Genomic DNA, 19,691 nt, shown 5'->3' with positions numbered 1-19,691 from the left:
TGCTGTTATCCTTGATTTTCTGTCTATCATTGAAAAATGGATATCCGAAACACAGGGCCAACTGAAGGCAATGTTTCGGATAATGGCTTTCTGGGATACAAGGCTCAGTTAAGGCAAAATCCCAGAATTGTCCATGGACTCATGTCTTTGGAGAACAAGTCTTACTAAAGTTTGACTTCAGCTGAAAGACCAGTGTTCTTTAAAAAGACGAGTTTTGTCAGCAATCTGAAACCCAGTTACCCGAAAGCGAAGGTTTCAGACGAGGCTGAATAAAAAACCCTTAAAGAGTAGATAGAACCAAGAAAACTTTGAAAGGATAAAAAGTTGCAAACATTTATATAAATGGTGGCTCCAAGGCCTTTCATTAGTTCAAAATGTACTTACAAAGATTGTCCTGCCCCGAAGGGTTTACACATGATATTTTTTCAGTACATCAGCGTTCCAGTGATTTTTCAACTCAGTTCCATCCAACTGCCGAAGTCGGTATGTCCCTGGCTGAAGCTCATCACAGATTTCATAAGGTCCTTCCCATGCCGCTGAGAGTTTCCCATGGATTCGGCCTTTCTTAACTGCAGCAGCATTTCGGAGGACAAGGTCTCCAATTTTAAGAGGCCTTGCATGGACCCTTCGGTTATAAAATTTGTTGATTCTCTGCTTATAAGCGGCCATTCTGTCTCGGGCTGAGTCTCTTACTTCGTCGAGGAAATCGAGAGATTCCCTCATCAGTCGCTCATTCTCAGCCGAGAAGTGGTGCACTCGTAGGCTCTCAGAGCCAATTTCCACTAGAAGAACGGCTTCGGCACCATACACCAATTCAAAAGGTGAATAGCCCGTTGCCTCTTTTTCAGTTGTCCGAAGGGACCAAAGGGTTCCTGGGAGCTCCTCCAGCCACTTGGACTTTTGATCTTCCACCCTCTTCTTGAGGGCATTTAGGATCTGTTTATTTGCAGCTTCGGCTTGTCCGTTACTTTGCGGGTGGCATACCGCTGAATATGCAAGTTTGATGCCGAACTGATCTGTATACCGCTTCAATGGTAAGTTATCAAATTGCCTCCCATGATCGAAGACAAATACTCTCGGGATGCCAAAACGAGTAATGATATTCTGCCAGATAAATTTTCTGGCAGTTTGCTCTGTAATGTTCGAAGCTGCTTCGGCCTCGATCCATTTACTGAAGTAGTCAACACCAACTATCAGCCATTTTTTCTGGTACACAGCCTCTGGAAATGGTCCTAGTATATCCAGTCCCCATTGGGCAAACGGGAGTGGATTAAGGATCGGCTGAAGATCCCTTGCTGGCTGGTGGATAACTGGAGAGTATTTTTGACATTTTTCGCATTTCCGGACCAGCTCCTTAGCATCTGCGATCATGGTGGGCCAGTAATATCCAGCCCTCAATGCCTTGTGGGCTAAGGTCCTTCCCCCAATGTGTTTCCCACAGATGCCGAGGTGAATCTCCCGTAGGATATAATCTGCATCTGTTGGTCCCACGCATTTCAGCAATGGGGCTGAGAAGGACTTTTTCAGAAGTTCCCCCCTGAAGACAATGAACCTTGAGCTGGTTCTCTTCATCTTGGAGGCCAAAGCTTTATCTTCGGGAGTTTCTCCCCGAAGCTTGAAAGCTAGGATGGGGTCCATCCAACTAGGTTCTGGGTCAACGCAGCACACTTCAGGTGCTTCGTCGACACTTCTCTCTCGACGCACTTCTACATATACAGATCTGTTCAGCTCGGTAAGAGATGAACTGGCAAGTTTGGAGAGTGCATCGGCTTGAGTATTCTGACCCCTTGGGATCAGCTGAACCTCAAAAGTTTTCATCTCTGCAATGAATGACTTGGTCTTGGCAAGATAAGCTATCATGGAGGGCTCTTTGGCCTCATAGCTGCCGCTAATCTGATTTGCAACTAGCTGAGAGTCTGTTTTCAGGCAGACATGATCGGCTTCCAGGGAGATGCACAATTCTAGGCCGGTGATTGCTGCCTTATATTCGGCTTTGTTGTTCGAGGCCTTAAAAGAAAATTTTAGTGCATACTCAAAGGATTTGCCTTCGGGAGAAGTTATCACTACTCCTGCCCCCGAACCGTTTTCGGTGGAAGATCCATCCGTAAACACGGTCCAGACTTTCTTTTCATTGTCTAGCGCTTCTTGGTATGAGCATTCGGCCAAGAAATCCGCTAGAGCTTGAGCCTTAATGGCAGCCCTCGGACGGTAGCTGATGCTGAATTCGGTGAGCTCAAAAGCCCACTTGGCTAGCCTACCAGATTTTTCAACCTTGCCGAGAACTTTTTCCAACGGCTGATCAGTTAAGACCACTATCTGATGGCAATCAAAATAGGGCCTCAGCTTCCGAGCAGCTACTACTACCGCGAAAGCGACTTTCTCGAGTAGAGGGTAGCGAGTCTCGGCATCCGTCAGCGTATGACTGACAAAGTAGATCGGTTGCTGACTTTTACTTTCTTCCTTCAGCAGTACTGCACTGATGGTGGCTGGGCTAACGGCCACATACAGGTACAAAGTTTCTCCTTCTTCTGGGCTAGCCAGCGTTGGGAGTTGAGCCAGATGCTCCCGAAGCTGCTTAAAGGCGTCTTTTTGCTCTTCCTCCCAAACGAGCTCTTTTGTTTTCGGGAGTTTCAGGGCTTTGAAGAAAGGTAACCCCTTATCCGAAGCTCTGGAAATGAACCTCGAGAGGGCTGCCATTCTTCCGGTGAGCCGCTGAACATCCCGCTTTGTTTTCGGCTCAGGAAGGTCGAGCGCCGCTTTGACTTTGGAGGGATTGGCATCAATCCCCCTTTTGCTGACTATGAACCCAAGGAATTTCCCTGACTTCACGCCGAAGACACACTTCTTCGGATTCAGCTTCATTTGATGCTTTCTTAAGGTGGCGAAAGTTTCAGCCAGGTCCTTAACATGGTCCTCAGGTTTTTTGCTTTTGACGATCGAATCGTCGACATAGACTTCCATGTTTCGGCCCTTTTGATCGGCAAAAACTTGATCCACCAGCCTTTGATAGGTTGCCCCCGCATTTTTCAATCCGAAGGGCATCATTTTGTAATTGTACACCCCAGCGTTCGTGACGAATGCTGTCTTTGCTCGATCTTCGGGGTGCATGAAGATCTGATGATACCCCGAGAATGCGTCCATGAAACTAAGCAAGGCATGGCCACTTGTCGAATCGACTAGCTGATCGATCCTCAGCAAGGGATAGAAATCCTTCGGACAAGCCTTATTTAGGTCCGTGAAGTCAACGCACATCCTCCAGGTACCATTGGCCTTCTGAACCATCACCACATTTGCCAGCCATTCTGGATATTGGCAAGGCTCGATGAAGCCTGCCTCCAGCAACTTTTTGACCTCGGCTGCGATGTCTCGGTTCTTATTAGCGGAGTAATTCCGCTTCTTTTGCTTAATTGGTCGACACGTTGGGTCAACATTAAACTTATGGGAGATGAGGTCTGGACTTATCCCGGGCATATCAGTTGCCGAGAAAGCAAACACATCTCTGTTGTCCCGAAGGAGCTGAATAAGTTCACAACGGGTGTTCGGATCAAGGTCCATCCCGATTGTTACACATTTCTCAACGTCTCCTTCGGCCAACTCAACTGTTTCAGTCTGTTGGTCCATGTCCATTGCTGATGGACTGGACTCTTCATAATCTGGCCTGTTGCCTATGTCAGCAGGTGTCCCAGTCTTTTTGTTCTTCGGCTGGCTCTCTGAGTCTTGCTGTTCAGCTGAAGAGCTAGCCTTTTCCCTTTCGGGCCCTTTACCTCTGGGTACAGATCCTTGGGCCGAAGCACTTAGGCCTTTCGGCTTTTTTGTGCTTGGCTCTCTTTCTTTTTCTTTCTCCTCCTCATCCTTGTCGTCATCTGGGCGACTACTGGATGGCTTGAGGTAGTTGCACCTTCGGGCGTCCTTTTGGTTGCCCTGTATCCTTTCGGGGAAGCCGGCGTCTGAGACGTAAATCATCAGCTGATGATAAGTTGAGACGACCCCTTGGATCTCATGAATTATGGGTCTCCCCAAAATCACGTTGTACACTGAAGGAGCGTCAATGACCAAAAATTCAATCATGACGTTCCTGGCTGCCTCATCGCAGCCGATGGTGATAGGAAGTGTCACCTTCCCATCTGGATAAGTTGAAGCCCCGTTGAACCCGGATACCGGGTAAGGCACCGGCGTAAGGTGCTTGGGCTTCAGCTTGATTTGATTGTAGGCCTTTCGGAACAGAATGTTTGCTCCGCTGCCACCGTCAACAAGGACCTTACTGACGTCGTGGTTGGCCACCGTGGCGATGATCACCAACGGATCCTCGTGAGGGAACGTTATCCCCCGGCAGTCGGCGGCTGTGAACGTCATGTTCGGCACCGGCGATTGGGGAGACTGAATGTCAGCGTTGTTCACCTAGTGAGTCAAAGCCCTAAGGTGTCGCTTGTGCTCCCTCCGAGAGCATATTCCTCCCGAGATAACATTGATCGGAGAGAATTTCCCCTCCGGTTTTTTACTGATCTTCCGGGGGAAGTCAAGGTCTTGCCGAGAGTCCTTTGCTGACTTCTCGGACTCTTTTTTCTCGCGGTGATCCGCGATATATTTTTTCAAGTATCCCTTCCGGACCATGTCCTCTATCTGGTCCTTCAGTTGGATACACTCCTCAGTGTTGTGTCCCGGAGACTCGTGGAACTCGCACCACTGATTTTTATTTTTTCGCTGATACCACTCTAGGAGTGGTCTCGGCTTTCGGTAACTCTGCTCCTCCTTCGTCACGCTGTAAATTTTGGCGCGTGGAAGAGAGAGCGGAGTGTAGGACTCGTATCTGCCTGTGTATGAGGCAGATTTTTCCTTCTTTGGGTCGCTGGCCGAAGATTGTTCCGAGGCCTTTGACTTTCCCTTTGCCTTATGGCCTTGGCCTTCAGACAAGGGTATTTGTCTTTGTTTCCCTCCCCCGAATTGAGGTTGGGTTTTCTCTTTGTTCCATTCTTCGGCTCGGATGAACTTATCCGAGGCATTCAGAGCTTCCTCCAAGGTCTGCGGGGTATGCATGACCATGAAGTCTAGGAACTTCCCGGGCTGAAGGCCATTCTGCATTGCAAAAACGGCTAGCCCCTGGTCTAGCTGAGAGACGCTGGATGACTCGTTACTGAAACGGGTCAAATAGTCTCGGAGGCTTTCGGTTTCCCCCTGTTGCAGACTCATGAGTTCTGCAGTAGTCTTCTCTCGGCGGTTTGCCGTGGAAAACTTGCTCCTAAACTTGGAGGACAGATCATCCCACCCTGTTATGGAGCCTTGCTTTACTCCCTTGGAGATCCACGCTTGCGCGACCCCCTTGAGAGTGGTTGGGAAATATTTGCACCAAGTCGCTTCGGATCTGGGGCAAAGATGCATATGAGTCTCATACGAGGCCACGTGATCCTTCGGATCCGAGGTCCCGTCATATGTGATGTGCGACGGTATTTTAACCGTGGGCACGTGCTCTTCCAGTATCCATTGCTCGAATGGCGAACTGGCGGGTAGCATAACGGCCTTGCCCTTGTTCCTGGCCGAAGGGACCGCGCTCCGCCCTCTTAGAGAGGTAGGAGTGGTTTTCGTCCCTGGCTGGGAAGTCTGAGCCTCGGCCGCAGGGAACGAGAGGCGACTGTGCACGCTCGGTTCCTTGCCGCCGAGTCGGTCGAGGACGCTTCGGCGAACAGTCTCAGGTCGTTCTCGGTGAGTAGATTCTGGCCGAGAAGCTGAGCTGCTGCTCTTATGCGTTTCTGGTCGGGAGGATGAGGATCCTTTTAAAAATTGAGGGTTCTTTTTCCTCTCTTTTTCATTTTTCCAGGTATCCTCTTCCCACTCTTCCAGTTCCGGGAAGGAAGGAAGCTTCCCACCATCATGGTCTAGCTTCCTCCGCTGATGCCGGGTATGCGGAGGAGTTCGATCACGAGGTGGTGGCATATTTTGTGCCCTCATCGCCTCCATGAGCACTGCCAGCGCTCTTGCCACCTCCTCCGAGCTGGGCCCCGTCAAAGGGGTCCTCGGCCGAGTATGGGAATGAGGGCGCACAGTCGATGGTTGGCTTTGGGGCACTGAATGTGTCCTATGATCGGACTGACCCCTGCTAGACCGAGAGTGACTCGGCCTATGATGAGAGTCATGAATTACGGGAGAAAGGGAATCCTCCCTGTATGATCCTCCCCCCGAGCTGGCACCCTTGGGAGAGTTCCGGTCCGGCGAGGGTGATGGTGTAGGGGTTTTAGGCTTTTCGCCCGCTCCTTGACGGAGGCCTTTTCTCTTGCGGTTCTTAGCCATTGCTACTAAGATAATTGCAAGATGATCTTGGTTAGAAATTTGGCTTAAAGATTTTTGAAAGTCTTCCCCACAGACGGCGCCAAATTGTTTCGGGTGAAAACAATGGGACCTTGCCGAAGGTCCGATGAAGTGGTGAAGACTAGATTCGAGCCAAGAAATGTTGGGCCGAAGGTTTCCTGCACAGTAAACACACGTAAACTAGCCTCGGGGGTGTTGCCGAGGAAGGCCCCTCCGATGCTAAAGTCAGTACAGGTGTAGAAAGAGAACACTATGCAAGAGAATTAATTGCTTGAGGCTTTGCTTGAATGAATGTACAAATGTAATATTGATGGCTTTTATACCTCTTCATACATGGAGAAGTTGGGCCTTAGCCCAATTGGCTTGCCTTGAGGACTGATCTTTGACTTTACCACAATTGGAGAGATGAACCTTGACCTTGGGCTTTTAATTGGATCATTTAATGCCTAAGCCCAATTGGACTAAATTGGACCTAAACAAGTATATAACTAATCTCATCTTAATATTTGACTTTTATAACTTTGTACCAATAATTATTATTTGACTTTAAACTGTAGTTGGAATTGAAGTAATATATCTTGTCTCATTGGCTCTCTCAATCACTCTCTTGCTCTCTTTCTTTTTTCATGTATAGAAATTTAGGTCATAATAAGTAGGTACATTCTATTCATTCGATCTAGTCCTTTATATGTACGTAATAACGATATACTCTCTACATCTTTGGCATAAATGTATAATATATGACATTGTTATGTGATTTTGTAGGCTTTTTGAATCTCAATCATCAGTTTAAAGTTTTGATTGACTTAGTTTTGTAACATGGTACCGAATTAGAGTTAGTGTGACACAATAGTCATGGGTTATTTGGATCAAAGAAAATGAGTTCTCATTAAATGCATGCGTATATAAGTGTAGAAAGTCGAAGGAATTCTAACATCAAATTTGGAGCTTTTTATTAGTTCTATTTCAGCAAATAATAATATTCCAAAATTACAACTAATATAACACGGAGGTAGTAATTGTTTTAAATCTAAGTACATCCCATTTTAGTATGGAGTAAAATCAATATCCATCTACAGTCAGTTTAGATAGTTAATTATCTCAAAACCGCGTAAAACATGTCCGGCATCTATTTATAACATCAATTAATGAGTAAGCTAAATTAGTTAGAGGTCAATTTTACCAACCTTAGTTAAAAAGTTACCAACACACGTACAAAGGTACATGAAGTGCCCGTGCAATAGTGCAACAACTAACATACAACTCTAGTTAGTTGATTCTCCAGCTACTTGTACCCAAACCACACTCTATTACAACTCATCTCTTTCTTTGCTTTGCTTCTTCTTTAAATAAATCCCATTAAAACTTTTTCCCTTTCTTTTTCACAAATCATACACGCTACTATACGCTGCACATTATCAACCAGATGCTCACCTGCATAAAGTTTTATAGAATTATTGCAACTTCATGTAGACAACAGCTCCGTTGTACGGAGAATTTAACAAATTAAAGTTGGTTCCGAGTCAAACCACGTAAAAATTAACTTCGTAGTTATTATCCCCGGTTTTTACTTATTAAAACTTCTTTTTAATCAGAGAAAACTCATTTTGACACTCTTTTATTTTAACTAGAAGGATTCAACATTTTAATTCATGAATAAGCTTTATTTGTTCTAATTTCTTATTCTTATTAACATCAAACAAATTACTAAAAAAGAACACAAATATTATTAATATAAATTAACACCAATTTATACTTAGATTAGATTAGACCTTGGAACAGTTGAAATAAGTGAAAACAACATAACATAAACTCACTAGTCACTGTGACTCTCTCCATTTTAAAATAAATAAATGCTACATGTTTGAACTTTTATACTATTCATATAATCAACAAATTTATAGAGTTTTTGAATATCAACTTTCTAATAAATAAAGATTTTATTAGTCAAATTTTGCATTAATATACATATCCAGCTAAAATAAATATTTATTTTGAACAGATAAGAAAATACGTAATATTTAATATATTTTCGCCCGTTACAGCGTCATGTATGACGATACAAGACTTACTAAATTGTTAAAACAAACTAAACATTCTCTAAAACAATTTTAGTAAAATTTCATCTCAAATTACCAAATAAAAATAGTGACCTTTTAAGTATAATTACTTTAATTGCATGGCTGACCTCAATTGAAAAATGAGTCGGCTAGTACCTTCCATCATTCTCCACCTCCACTTATGGTGCGCTTGTTAGCCCCACTTCTCTCACCTTCACGGGTCCCTTTTTTCTAACCTCTTATGGTTTACTCTACTTTTTCTTTTCTTATTTAATTATTTTCCTCACCAAAAAAGAAATTAAACAATTCCATTTATAATTACAATAATCATTATTATTATTCTTTCTTTTTACCCTAATTAATCTTATACCGCCTTTTTATTCTATGCTTTTACTTGGAGTTGGTAGCTAATTAGTTTCCTCTTTTAATTAACTTTATAATTTTTAATTTAATAATTTTCTTTTTCATGACATATTGACCTTGGATTATATTAATAATCCTATATATTATAGTTTTTTTGACCTATGGTTAGGTTTGTTAAAATACGGTTATTATGAAATTTTCAATTACACGAGTGGGTCATTGTGAGGGTTGGACGTAATGGTGTTATTGTCGTTTATCAATAATCCATCTGTAATTATTTCATTACTTTAATTAAGCATGGGTAGAAAATTATTATTTTGTACTTTTAAAAATAATTCCAATTATTAATACATGTATTGCACCATGGTTATGCAATTGGCAAATCTTAATTGTCGTATGAGTTAGAGGTTTAACAGTGCTTATAGATCCCTTTCAATAGATATTTAATATATGGTGGACATTATTTATCTTCAAGTTTATTTCCAACTAGTATGGATGATTAATTTTCTTTGTATTTTAGTGTATTCTCGAGCATCATGTGGGATCTCAATGGACGAACTTAATCCTCCTAATTTAAGTCTGATCCTAACTTTTTTTTTTTTTCCAAATATTATTGTAACCATTAGATCTATTTGAGATTTCCTCAGCTTATGAGCTGGTTCCCTTAAAAACCACAGATTTACGCGTCATTGTGAATCAGCAATATACGAGACATGTATATATAATACTGAATATAAAAAGACTTAAAATTATGTGATATTGTGTATATGTGTGACAAAGGGTAGTGTCCAACCAATAAACCCACCAATTCATCGAAAGCAATGGTTGCAAAATATGTGTGCCTACTGATCTAGGACTGTTGAAGTCTTAGTTCATTGAAAACGACATAACAAATTTGTTATACAAATAATTATATATGTATTATATGTGACAAATAATTTGATTGGGTTTTTCTAGTCATTATTCAAACGTAGAAGAAAGGTAATATAAGGACCATAAATTTAATTTATAAAAACTTAGGGTTATAATATAAATACTAATAATAAGGTGCAAGTTGAAAGCATGAAGTGTACTATCTGTCCCGCACCATTTAGCTTGTTTAGGGGTGGGACTTTTCAAACCGAACCGTGAAACCGTCCGTTACCGAACCGAACCATCACGGACCGAACCGTTTATAACCCGCTAATTTTAAACCGAAAACCGAACTGAACTGTATAATGTCAAACCGAAACCGAACCGAACCAATTAATGTTAACCCGTTACGAACCGTAAACCAATAACAAACCAAACCGTTTATAAACCGAAATCGTTTGAACCGATTAATGTTAACCCGCTAACTGTTTAAACTGAACCGTTTATAAACCGAAACCGTTTAAACCGTAGGAAAAACCGTTTAAATCGAACCATTTACAACCCGCTAACCGTTTAAACCGAACTGTTATAGCCCATTAAACCGTTTAAACCGAACTATTTTCAAACCGCAACCCGTTTAAACCGATCCGATTACAAACTATTTAAACCGAACCGTTTACAACCCGTTCCATTCAAATTGAACTATTTACAGCCTTTAACAATTTGTTAGAATTCCATGAAATATATTTGATGTTTAATGTAATTTAACAGTACAATTTTTTTTACATATAATTATTGATTTAAATTTGTAAATTTTTTTGCTATTATAAAATTAAAATTATATTCTTGTATAACTAAATTAGGAGTTATAAATTAAATAAAAAAATGAAAAAATTTGGCCACCCACCCAATCCAACCACCCTCCACCCACCCACCACCGTAACCCACCCTAACACCACCCCCGCCCGTCACCCCAGACCCACCCTAACACTACCCCCACCCACCACCGTTACCGTAACCCACCCCCACCCCACCACCGTTACCGTAACCCACCCCCACCCCACCAACGTCAACCCAGACCCACCCTAACACCACCCTCGCACCCACCATAATTACCGTAACCCACCCCACCCCACCACCCACCGTAAATAAAAAAACCCAGACCCAAACCTTACCCCACCCCATCCACCACCGTCACCGTAAATAATAAAAACCCAGAACCATACCCCACCCCACCTACCACCATCACCGTAACGTACCCCACCCCACCCACCACCGTCACTGTAAAAAAAAAAAAAAAAAAAAAAAAAAAAAAAAAAAAAAAAAAACAGACCCAACCCCAACCACACCCACCACCGTCACCGTAACACACCCCACCCCACCCCATACAAAAAATTCGAAAAAAAACCCAAACCCACCGTAACCCCACCCCACCCACCCCCACGAAACCCAACATCCTCGAAACCCCCCAACTCACTCTAATTGCTCACCCACCATAAAACTCCCTCCCTCCATCGAAAAATCCTCCCTTTCCACCCACCCGAACCCAGTCTAACCGCCGCCGCACCCATCCTAACTCGGCCCCCTCCGTTGCCCACAACTTGAAAAAAAATTAAAAAGAAAAACAGAAAATAAAAAAAGGAATAACGAAAACACCTTATATATTAATCCTGAATTTGGCCTCGAATTTGGTTTTAAAAGGCCAAATTCGATCATGAAACAACTAGATCTAAAGTTTCGTGGTCGAATTTGACCATAAAAACCGCCGTGCGTGGTGCCGGTGGACGGAGACGGAGAAACGAGATGGAAGAAAGGAGAACATAGACGGAAGAAGGGAGAAGAAGGAAGAAGAAGAAAGGAAGAAGGAAGAGGAGATGAGAGAGAAAACGAGAGAGCAGTGAGCATATTAGCAGCCATGGCTTCAAAAAATTGATAATATTACAGAAGAGGATTAAGAAAACGAGAGAGAAATCAAAAAGAGTACTAAAGAGACGATGGTAAGAGTGATCTGATTGGTGGAAAAGAAAACACACGGATCGTGAATTGGAATGTGTGCGATGATAGGTCGTTAGATGACATGCAAATCAATGGCTGATATTTAATATAAGACGGTGACACGGATCATGGGATAATGGATTTGGATAGTATGTTTTTTTTTATTCATAGCTACGTACTAATAAAAACACTACTGTACTCTTAACTTTATGTAACTTATAAATTGTAAGAAACACAAATGTTTGGAAATTGGAATTGATTCAATATGACATATTTAATGTATATTAGTTATATGTATATCAGTATATATAATAAATAATAATGTATGGTACGATTGGTATCATACTATCATTGGTATGTATAGATAATCGATAAATGTATCTGATTATTAAAACTTAAAACAGTTGATGATCGATCTAATTGAATACTTCTACTTCCCCACCTGTTTTCTTTAACTTGCAAGTTGCAACATATATATGTTGCAGCCTTGTAGGCACGTAATCTTAAAAGGTGATTAGAGAGGGTAAGACAACAAAGTAATTCAGCAATATAACTTTAACACCAAAATTATGGAATAGTTACAAACAATTGTCAATTATTACTTTATTAAACTAATGGGAAATTGAATAATCGTGATTTTAATTAAACATCCAAATATAGTTCCGTAACATTAAATTATTAGTTTATTACAATATCAATTATCGATTTATCGTATTCAAAGTACCAATTCATCAAATCATGGTTATGACGCGATCTTTAAAACAATTAAAACAAGAAGTTGATAGCCTGATAATATTTGATAATGAAACAATAATACATTAATACCTTATAAATTTGTAATAGACTAATATTTAATAAACAACAACAAGACTATAACCAAATTTGAAACATAACACATTAACATGATATAGAATGAATGAGAATTTCTGTAATTCTATATAATCTGATATCTGAATCGATTTATCGTATTCAAAGTAGCAACTCCTCAAAACATGGTCATGACACGATATCTAAAACAATCCAACAAGAGGCTGATAACCTAATAATATATATTTAATAATGAAACAATAATACATTAATACATTATAAATTTGTAATAGACTAATATGATAATATCGAATAAACAACAACAAGAGTATAACCAAACTTGAAACATAACATATTAACATGATATAGAATAATTGAATAAATGAAGATTTGTGTAATTGTATATAATCCGATTTCTGAAAATAAAGTGACGAAGTCCCAACTTTATAAAAAACGAAAATAGCTAACCGGTCAAAAATCTCTTAAAACCCAATTTCTACTCGATCCATTATTTTTTTCACCAACCTATGCCGACCCGCTAATGAAATGGAAATACTAGTCCCAACTTGATATAAAACAAAACGCGCTAACTGGTCAAAACCACTTTTTAGAACTCGATTTCAACCCCATCCAATTTAACCGATTACCAAACTAACCCGAACGATTTTAGCACCAAACCGAGTATAAACCGAACCGATATGAATCGAACTAGCATTAACCCGGGTAAACCCGCCCCTGAACCGACCCATTTCAAAATAATCCGTTCATGACCCGAACCGATATGAACCCGGACCGACGTTGACCCGGTAAAACCGCCCCTGAACCGATCCGTTTCAAACCGGTCAGATCATGACCCGAACCGTTTATAAACCGAACGGGCATTGACCCGGGTAAACCCGCCCCTGAACCGACCTGTTTCAAACCGACCCGATTATTAACCGAACTGTTTAAAAACCGAACCGGCATTGACCCGAGTAAATCCGCCCCTGAAGCGACCCGTTTCTAACCGATCTGATTATGACCCGAACTGTTTATAAACCGAACCGTTTATGACCCGAACCGAATTTAAATCGTACAAAAATAAACAGAAATCGAACCGACCTGTGACTAATCAAAACCGAACTGAACCGACCCGCCGTCTAAATGAAACCGTTTTAACCCGAACCGTTTCAAACCGAAACCGTTTCAAACTGAGGTCAAACCGAACTGCCAGACCGAAGTCCCACCCCTAAGCTTGTTATAATGACTTTAAACAATGTCGTCGTTTCATACTTGTTATTTTGCGAGTATCTTCCTCGAAGTTATTGCACGTAAATCACTTGTTATTATGTTAACGGTTTTAACCTTTTTATTATTCATCTTCCTACTTTTCGTTTATATATAGTATTAAATTTAATTCGCCAAACGACCCAAAACAGTACGTTTGCTGGTTGGTGTTACATATATACGGGTGATATATATATTATCGTCCCATAATTTTTTTTCTGTTCACTACGTTGTCGTGTTAAATTGATCCATCGAGTTGCTTTAATTTCCTCCTTATTTGCTTCCTTTTTATTAGTGGCTATTGAGAGCTCACACATTCGTGTGGCCGAGAAATAATATGAGGACTCGACGGGGAAGGCGGTCAGATCAGGTATGTCCGACCTGTTACTTGTTTCAGTGTCGATAAATGATTTTAATGTAATTTGTTTCATCCAGTCGATAGTACAACATAACATATCGACGTTTTTTTTTGGTGTTTTTTAGGCATTTTGGCCTTCCCTGGTTATGAAGAAATGGCTTAATATTAAGCCGAAGGAGTATGAATTTAGCGAGGATGATTTCGATACTGAGACTGAAAGCGAAGATGATCGTGATGGTGTGTTTCATGTCTATTCAATTTTACGAGTTACTAGTTATTTTCGCGGTGTCTCTCTCTTCTAACTTGGTGTTTTTTATTTTATTGTTTTGGGAAATTTTTAGCATTTACTTACAAGGAATCCAACCTCAAGGATTCTAAAGACCTTTTACATGGACCTGAAAGAATTCCATCCCAATCTATGAGTACAGATCAAATTACAGGTAATAATAATTGGATTTTATTTTTAAATTTGTTCCAATTTAAGTATAAATTGAAGTTTTGACAATGTTTCGGGTATGAACATAAGCGTCTGTGTTCATACCCGAAACCCGGTCATTCAAGCTAAGTTGAATATAATGGCTGTTGATTCAATTAGTCTTGGTGCAGTGTCAGTTTATGAGCCAAATTAAGCTAGGATTATTTACAAGAGATAGAAAAAAAAAAAAAAAAAAAAAAAAAAAAAGGAAGTTTCGCCAAAAATGTGAAATTATACATGCTCTAATCATTTGTTTGTTTCCATCCCTGTTCAGACAAATTACCTACTGAACGTGCTTCTCAATTAAGACACAGAAGAGGAATTTCCGAAACGCTTCGAGTTGAATACATGAAAACTAAAGATGTGAGGTTAGATCATCGTCGTAAGTTTGCTCATGTTAAATTCATGTATAAAACATAGCTACACATTATACTGTCATTTTAATAATTTTTTCTCTCATTTAAAGCATACATATGTAGTCTTGTACTTGTTATTAGAAAAAAAGATATACACGATAATATTCATCTTATAAGTTAGAGGAGTTATTATATACATATTTTTACGCGTCGCTCCCTAACAAATTGATATGTTATGTTATGCAGAGTGACAATTGGGACATGGAATGTTGCGGGTAGATCTCCATCTGATGATGGTCTTGACATAGATGACTGGCTTTGCATGGAAGAACCAGCAGATATCTATATTATTGGGTAATTAATTTTTAATTATACTACTATTTAGTCTATTTTTTTTAATTATTTACTTTGTACTCCCGTATGAGATACTGAAATAGTGGTCCGGTTATACATGTGGTCCCAGTAATCTAAAAATTATAATCCTTATATCTGCAACCATATCTTGAATTATAACTGTTCACATCTCTTGTTGAGAACAAAGGGGACTTAATGTTGTGTCTTCATCTTGTATGTTTGGTGCTTCAAGTTTAGTGGTCGCTTGGTAGGACATAGCAGATATTTTTACTTCTGTTATCGGAGGTATAATACCCTATTCTAGGAAGATTTAGACTCGTGTAACAGGATAAGCTTGTTAAGATCTTAACTCGATTCAATAATAGGTAACCGACCGTATATATAGTATATGTATACTAAACAAACACTACTTAGGATTATACGTATCTATATTGACAATGGGCGGCTCATTTAGTAGTTGATTCGTCTATTCATCTTATTTATTTTTTTTAAAAAAAAATTAATTAATTGTGCATGTGTACTATAGCATCAAGCTGTTTACTATAATATTACCAAGTTCCGCGTTGAATTTGGAAGAATCAAATTGATGCCTAATGTCAATTTGGCTTTATTTTTATAATTAATTGTGTCAAAGCATTTAGCTAGCTTTGACTCTTTGAGGCTTTCATAAATAATAAAGCATGTATTCGGCGGTGAACAAAGAGATTAAAAATACCCATTTGTCTTGCTGAGACTTAATTAAATAAATCACTATTTTTAAATACAATTGACGTATTAAATAATGAATATAGAGTTTAGTCACTTTAAATCACATGAAAGTTTTTCACAATATTAACTTTTGTATATCATTTTTCGGCCATTCTTTTATACTAATAGAAAAACATTTACTCTAGTAAAAGTAGCAATATACAAGTATAGAATAAACTAATAGTTAGTGGTCATTTGATTAGCGTATAAAATAGAAAGTTTCAACATCCGTAAACGTTGAACTTTATAGCATCTTCTTTTGGTTGGAAATCAAAATATCTACTTTCGTAGAAGTAATATTGACCTTAGAGAGACTAGATAAGCCACGATTGGGAGATAACATAAAAAAAAAGGTTAAAAGCTATCCATAATTATCCATTTGTAGGAAGCTTTGTTGTGTAGACGTGTAGTTATGTTAGGTGTTTCACCTTGACCATTCTATTTTTATATATCATCAACTTTTTGCCGCTCAAAAGTAGATTTGTGTGAATAAATTCATGACATTCATATCTTTTTACCTTCTCTTAATGTTTGTGTTACAAGTGTAGGGATGCCACTTTCCCTCCCTTGTTGTTGGCAAGCACTTGAATTGGTAGTTACTCCGTAATTGTAATCAAACACGTATTATTATTGACAAAAACTTGTTTGTCCCGCTAATTCAATTCAATTTATTAATTAATGGCATGCTATACTTTAATTTCTTCTAGTTCTTTGGGTATGACAACTCATGATTTTATCAATGTTAATCAACAACTCATCAATTCAAGTAGTGGTATGCAATTCATATACGCTAGGATTTTTTCCTGTAATGTTTATCATATACATACGTGTTACAATACTTATTTTAGTGGAGATTAACTTTTTGGTACGCTGTAATAAATGACAAAGTAAGATGGGAAGATAGGCCCCAAAATACAAACCAATCAAATGCTGTCAACAATGGTTATATATGGACCACCACATACAACCGTTGTATGTGTAGCTTTTTCTGAAATTACTACTTTGTGGTAACATAACAAAATCCGTGTATGTTTTTCTGTAACGAGCCTTAAATCTCAAGGGACAAAGAACTAATTTGGGTGCATTTTTTGTATGGCAGTTTTCAAGAGGTAATCCCTCTGAATCCAGGAAATGTTCTAGGAGCAGAGGATAACAGGCCAATTTTAAAATGGGAATCATTCATCAGAAAAACCCTGAACAAAACTTCTGAACCTGAAATAGACTACAAAAGTTACAGTGCACCCCCTTCTCCAATCTTAAGGGCATCCTCTACATTAGACGGTCTAGCAATCGAGGTTGATGTCCCTTCACTCGGTCTAGCTAACGAGGAATCCTTAAAGAAACCGAACCATGATCTTGACTTGGGAAGACATGAACTTACAGGAAAATACAGTGAAGAAACAAAGGCCTTAATTAAAAGGATTTATGGAATTGACAGTGACAGAAGGATAGATTGGCCTGGACATTCATTAGTCACAGTGCCTTCTAATCTGTCTTCATCTTCAACTCTCAAGTTACGCCGAGTTTTGAGCAGTTCAGGAATGTCAGGAGTCTCATGGATGGGAAATCCTTTAAGTTTTGATCCTAACTTGATACCGAATAATGGAGGGTTAAAAAGGATTCATCCTAGTCTCGCGAATTTGCTGATTGAGGAACAGCCTGAGAGGTCTGAAGACTCTCATGATTCTGCATCAGATGCTTCTGGTGAATTTTCTGCAGAAGAAGATGATTCTTTATATGGGTTACCAGAGGACAGTCCACCTAGTTTCACAAATGGTAATACTCGTCGTAAGTATGTTCGAATTGTCAGCAAGCAGATGGTTGGTATATATGTTTCTGTTTGGGTTCGGAAGAAGTTGAGAAGACACATTAGCAACTTGAAGGTCTTTCCTGTTGGTGTGGGTTTTATGGGTTACATGGGAAACAAGGTAACATAACTTGTGACTTTTAAGGCTAGGCATTCGCGTTTTTAACTGACAAGTAATAATACATTGATAAATTAGTATGTTAAAGTGGACGAATAATAAAGTGGTTTAATTTTATGTGTGCAGGGCTCAATATCAGTTAGCATGTCTCTGTATCAGTCGCGTATGTGCTTTGTTTGCTCTCATCTAACTTCTGGTCACAAGGATGGAGATCAAAATAGACGCAATGATAATGTATATGAGATCATTAAACGTACGCGATTCACATCAATCGTTGAAGATAATCAGCCACATAATATTCCATCTCATGAGTAAGCATTTTTTATCAAGCTTCATTTGTCTGAAAGTCTGAGGCTACTGTATGTTTTATGAGATTTCTAATATGGTTTTTACTGTTAACAGCCAAATATTCTGGTTCGGCGATTTGAATTACCGTCTCAATATGTCAGACCATGAGATAAGAAAGCGTGTTGCTAAGAAAGAGTGGAATGAGCTCATCAATAGTGATCAGGTGAGGTTTCTGACTGAAATTTACGCCGTGATTAGCAAAACATCATCCATCATCTAATATAACTGCACTGTAATATACTATTGAGTATATATTGACAGTTACAAAAAATTTTAACAGCTAAGCACAGAGCTTCGCAGTGGGCATGTTTTTGATGGATGGAAGGAGGGTCCTATAAATTTCCCGCCTACATACAAATATGGCATCAACTCGGATAGATATGTTGGCGAAAACCCAAAAGAAGGGGAGAAGAGGAGATCACCAGCATGGTAAGTAAACCTGCTATCAGATTGATAAAAATCTGTCAGATAATATTTATATCAGATAACATCAGATTAGATTAGATCAGATTGATTCTATTATTACATTTTTAAAGATCGAAAGGAGCTTGATAATAACAGATGTTCTTTGCTGTTGTGCAGGTGTGACAGGATACTGTGGTCAGGAAAGGGCATAAAACAGCATTTCTACAGAAGAGCAGAAATAAAGATATCAGATCACCGTCCTGTTAGTTCCTCGTTCTCAATCGAAGTTGAAGTTTTAGACCCAAGAAAACTACAAAGAACTCTACATTACAACACTGCAGCAATACATCCAGAGGTCTTTCCTGATGAGGACGAGATCTTTTAGTGTTCGGAAATAACAGGTAAATGCATCAGCTTGTTTAACTGAATACACGAAAATTTCAGTCCATTTCTAACTGTTTTTCTGTGCTTAAGAGATATAAAGAAAATTCTGACAATGAAGTTCCTATGTACTTGCAGGGTGAACATTGTTTAGAAGACTAATTATGTAATGATATACTGTAAATGGGAGAGTTCGGATCAGTGATCAGTCATCTGACTAGAGATTTTCGACATTCTCCTGGACTTATAGTTGAAATCTGTTGCGTTGGGTGTGTGATCGTTGTTAAGGACATAAAAGAAAAAAAAAATCATATAAACAAAGGTGTGAATTGTGAGGTATGTTGTGTAATGTTTGATTATACATACTTATATAGCGCACAGTTCTCACATAATTAGCAGTTTCGTTTAAAGCAATCAAAAATTGTACAGCAAAAAGTTATAGAAATTCTTTTGTTTTAGAAAGTAACATAAATAATGTACTTGAGTAGTATGCAAGTGCACCAGTTTTGTAAAATCTGTGCTACTTGTGAGCTTGTATTATATATATATATATCGTTTGTTCGTTCTTGGTTCGAGTTTGATTTCCATCGCTTTCGTTTATAACTTAGCTCTTCAATTCTTGGAGAGGCAGATAAAGAAAGTGAGCATTTTAGCACTGTGGCATACATATCAGTTGGTTATTATTTGATTACTTACTGT

The 19,691-nt window shown here is 39.3% G+C and overlaps 1 protein-coding gene across 1 annotated transcript; it reads left to right on the top strand.

Annotated features, from left to right (window-relative positions):
- The first annotated feature begins 13,694 nt into the window (after positions 1-13,694).
- On the top strand, positions 13,695-19,567 carry LOC110730228 (type I inositol polyphosphate 5-phosphatase 2-like). The gene is made up of 11 exons (XM_021910011.1): positions 13,695-14,013; positions 14,127-14,238; positions 14,343-14,441; positions 14,751-14,844; positions 15,079-15,186; positions 17,033-17,861; positions 17,985-18,169; positions 18,261-18,369; positions 18,487-18,635; positions 18,789-19,012; positions 19,131-19,567. Exons 1-10 carry the CDS (start codon positions 13,981-13,983, stop codon positions 18,994-18,996), a joined length of 1,926 nt encoding a protein of 641 aa, XP_021765703.1. The 5' UTR covers positions 13,695-13,980; the 3' UTR covers positions 18,997-19,012; positions 19,131-19,567.
- Positions 19,568-19,691: the final 124 nt, after the last annotated feature.

Source organism: Chenopodium quinoa, unplaced genomic scaffold (assembly GCF_001683475.1).
Source record: "Chenopodium quinoa cultivar QQ74 unplaced genomic scaffold, ASM168347v1, whole genome shotgun sequence".
NCBI classification, from domain to species: Eukaryota; Viridiplantae; Streptophyta; class Magnoliopsida; order Caryophyllales; family Amaranthaceae; genus Chenopodium; species Chenopodium quinoa.
Note: the sequence above shows the minus strand (reverse complement) of the source record. Positions and strands in the feature narration are given on the sequence as shown.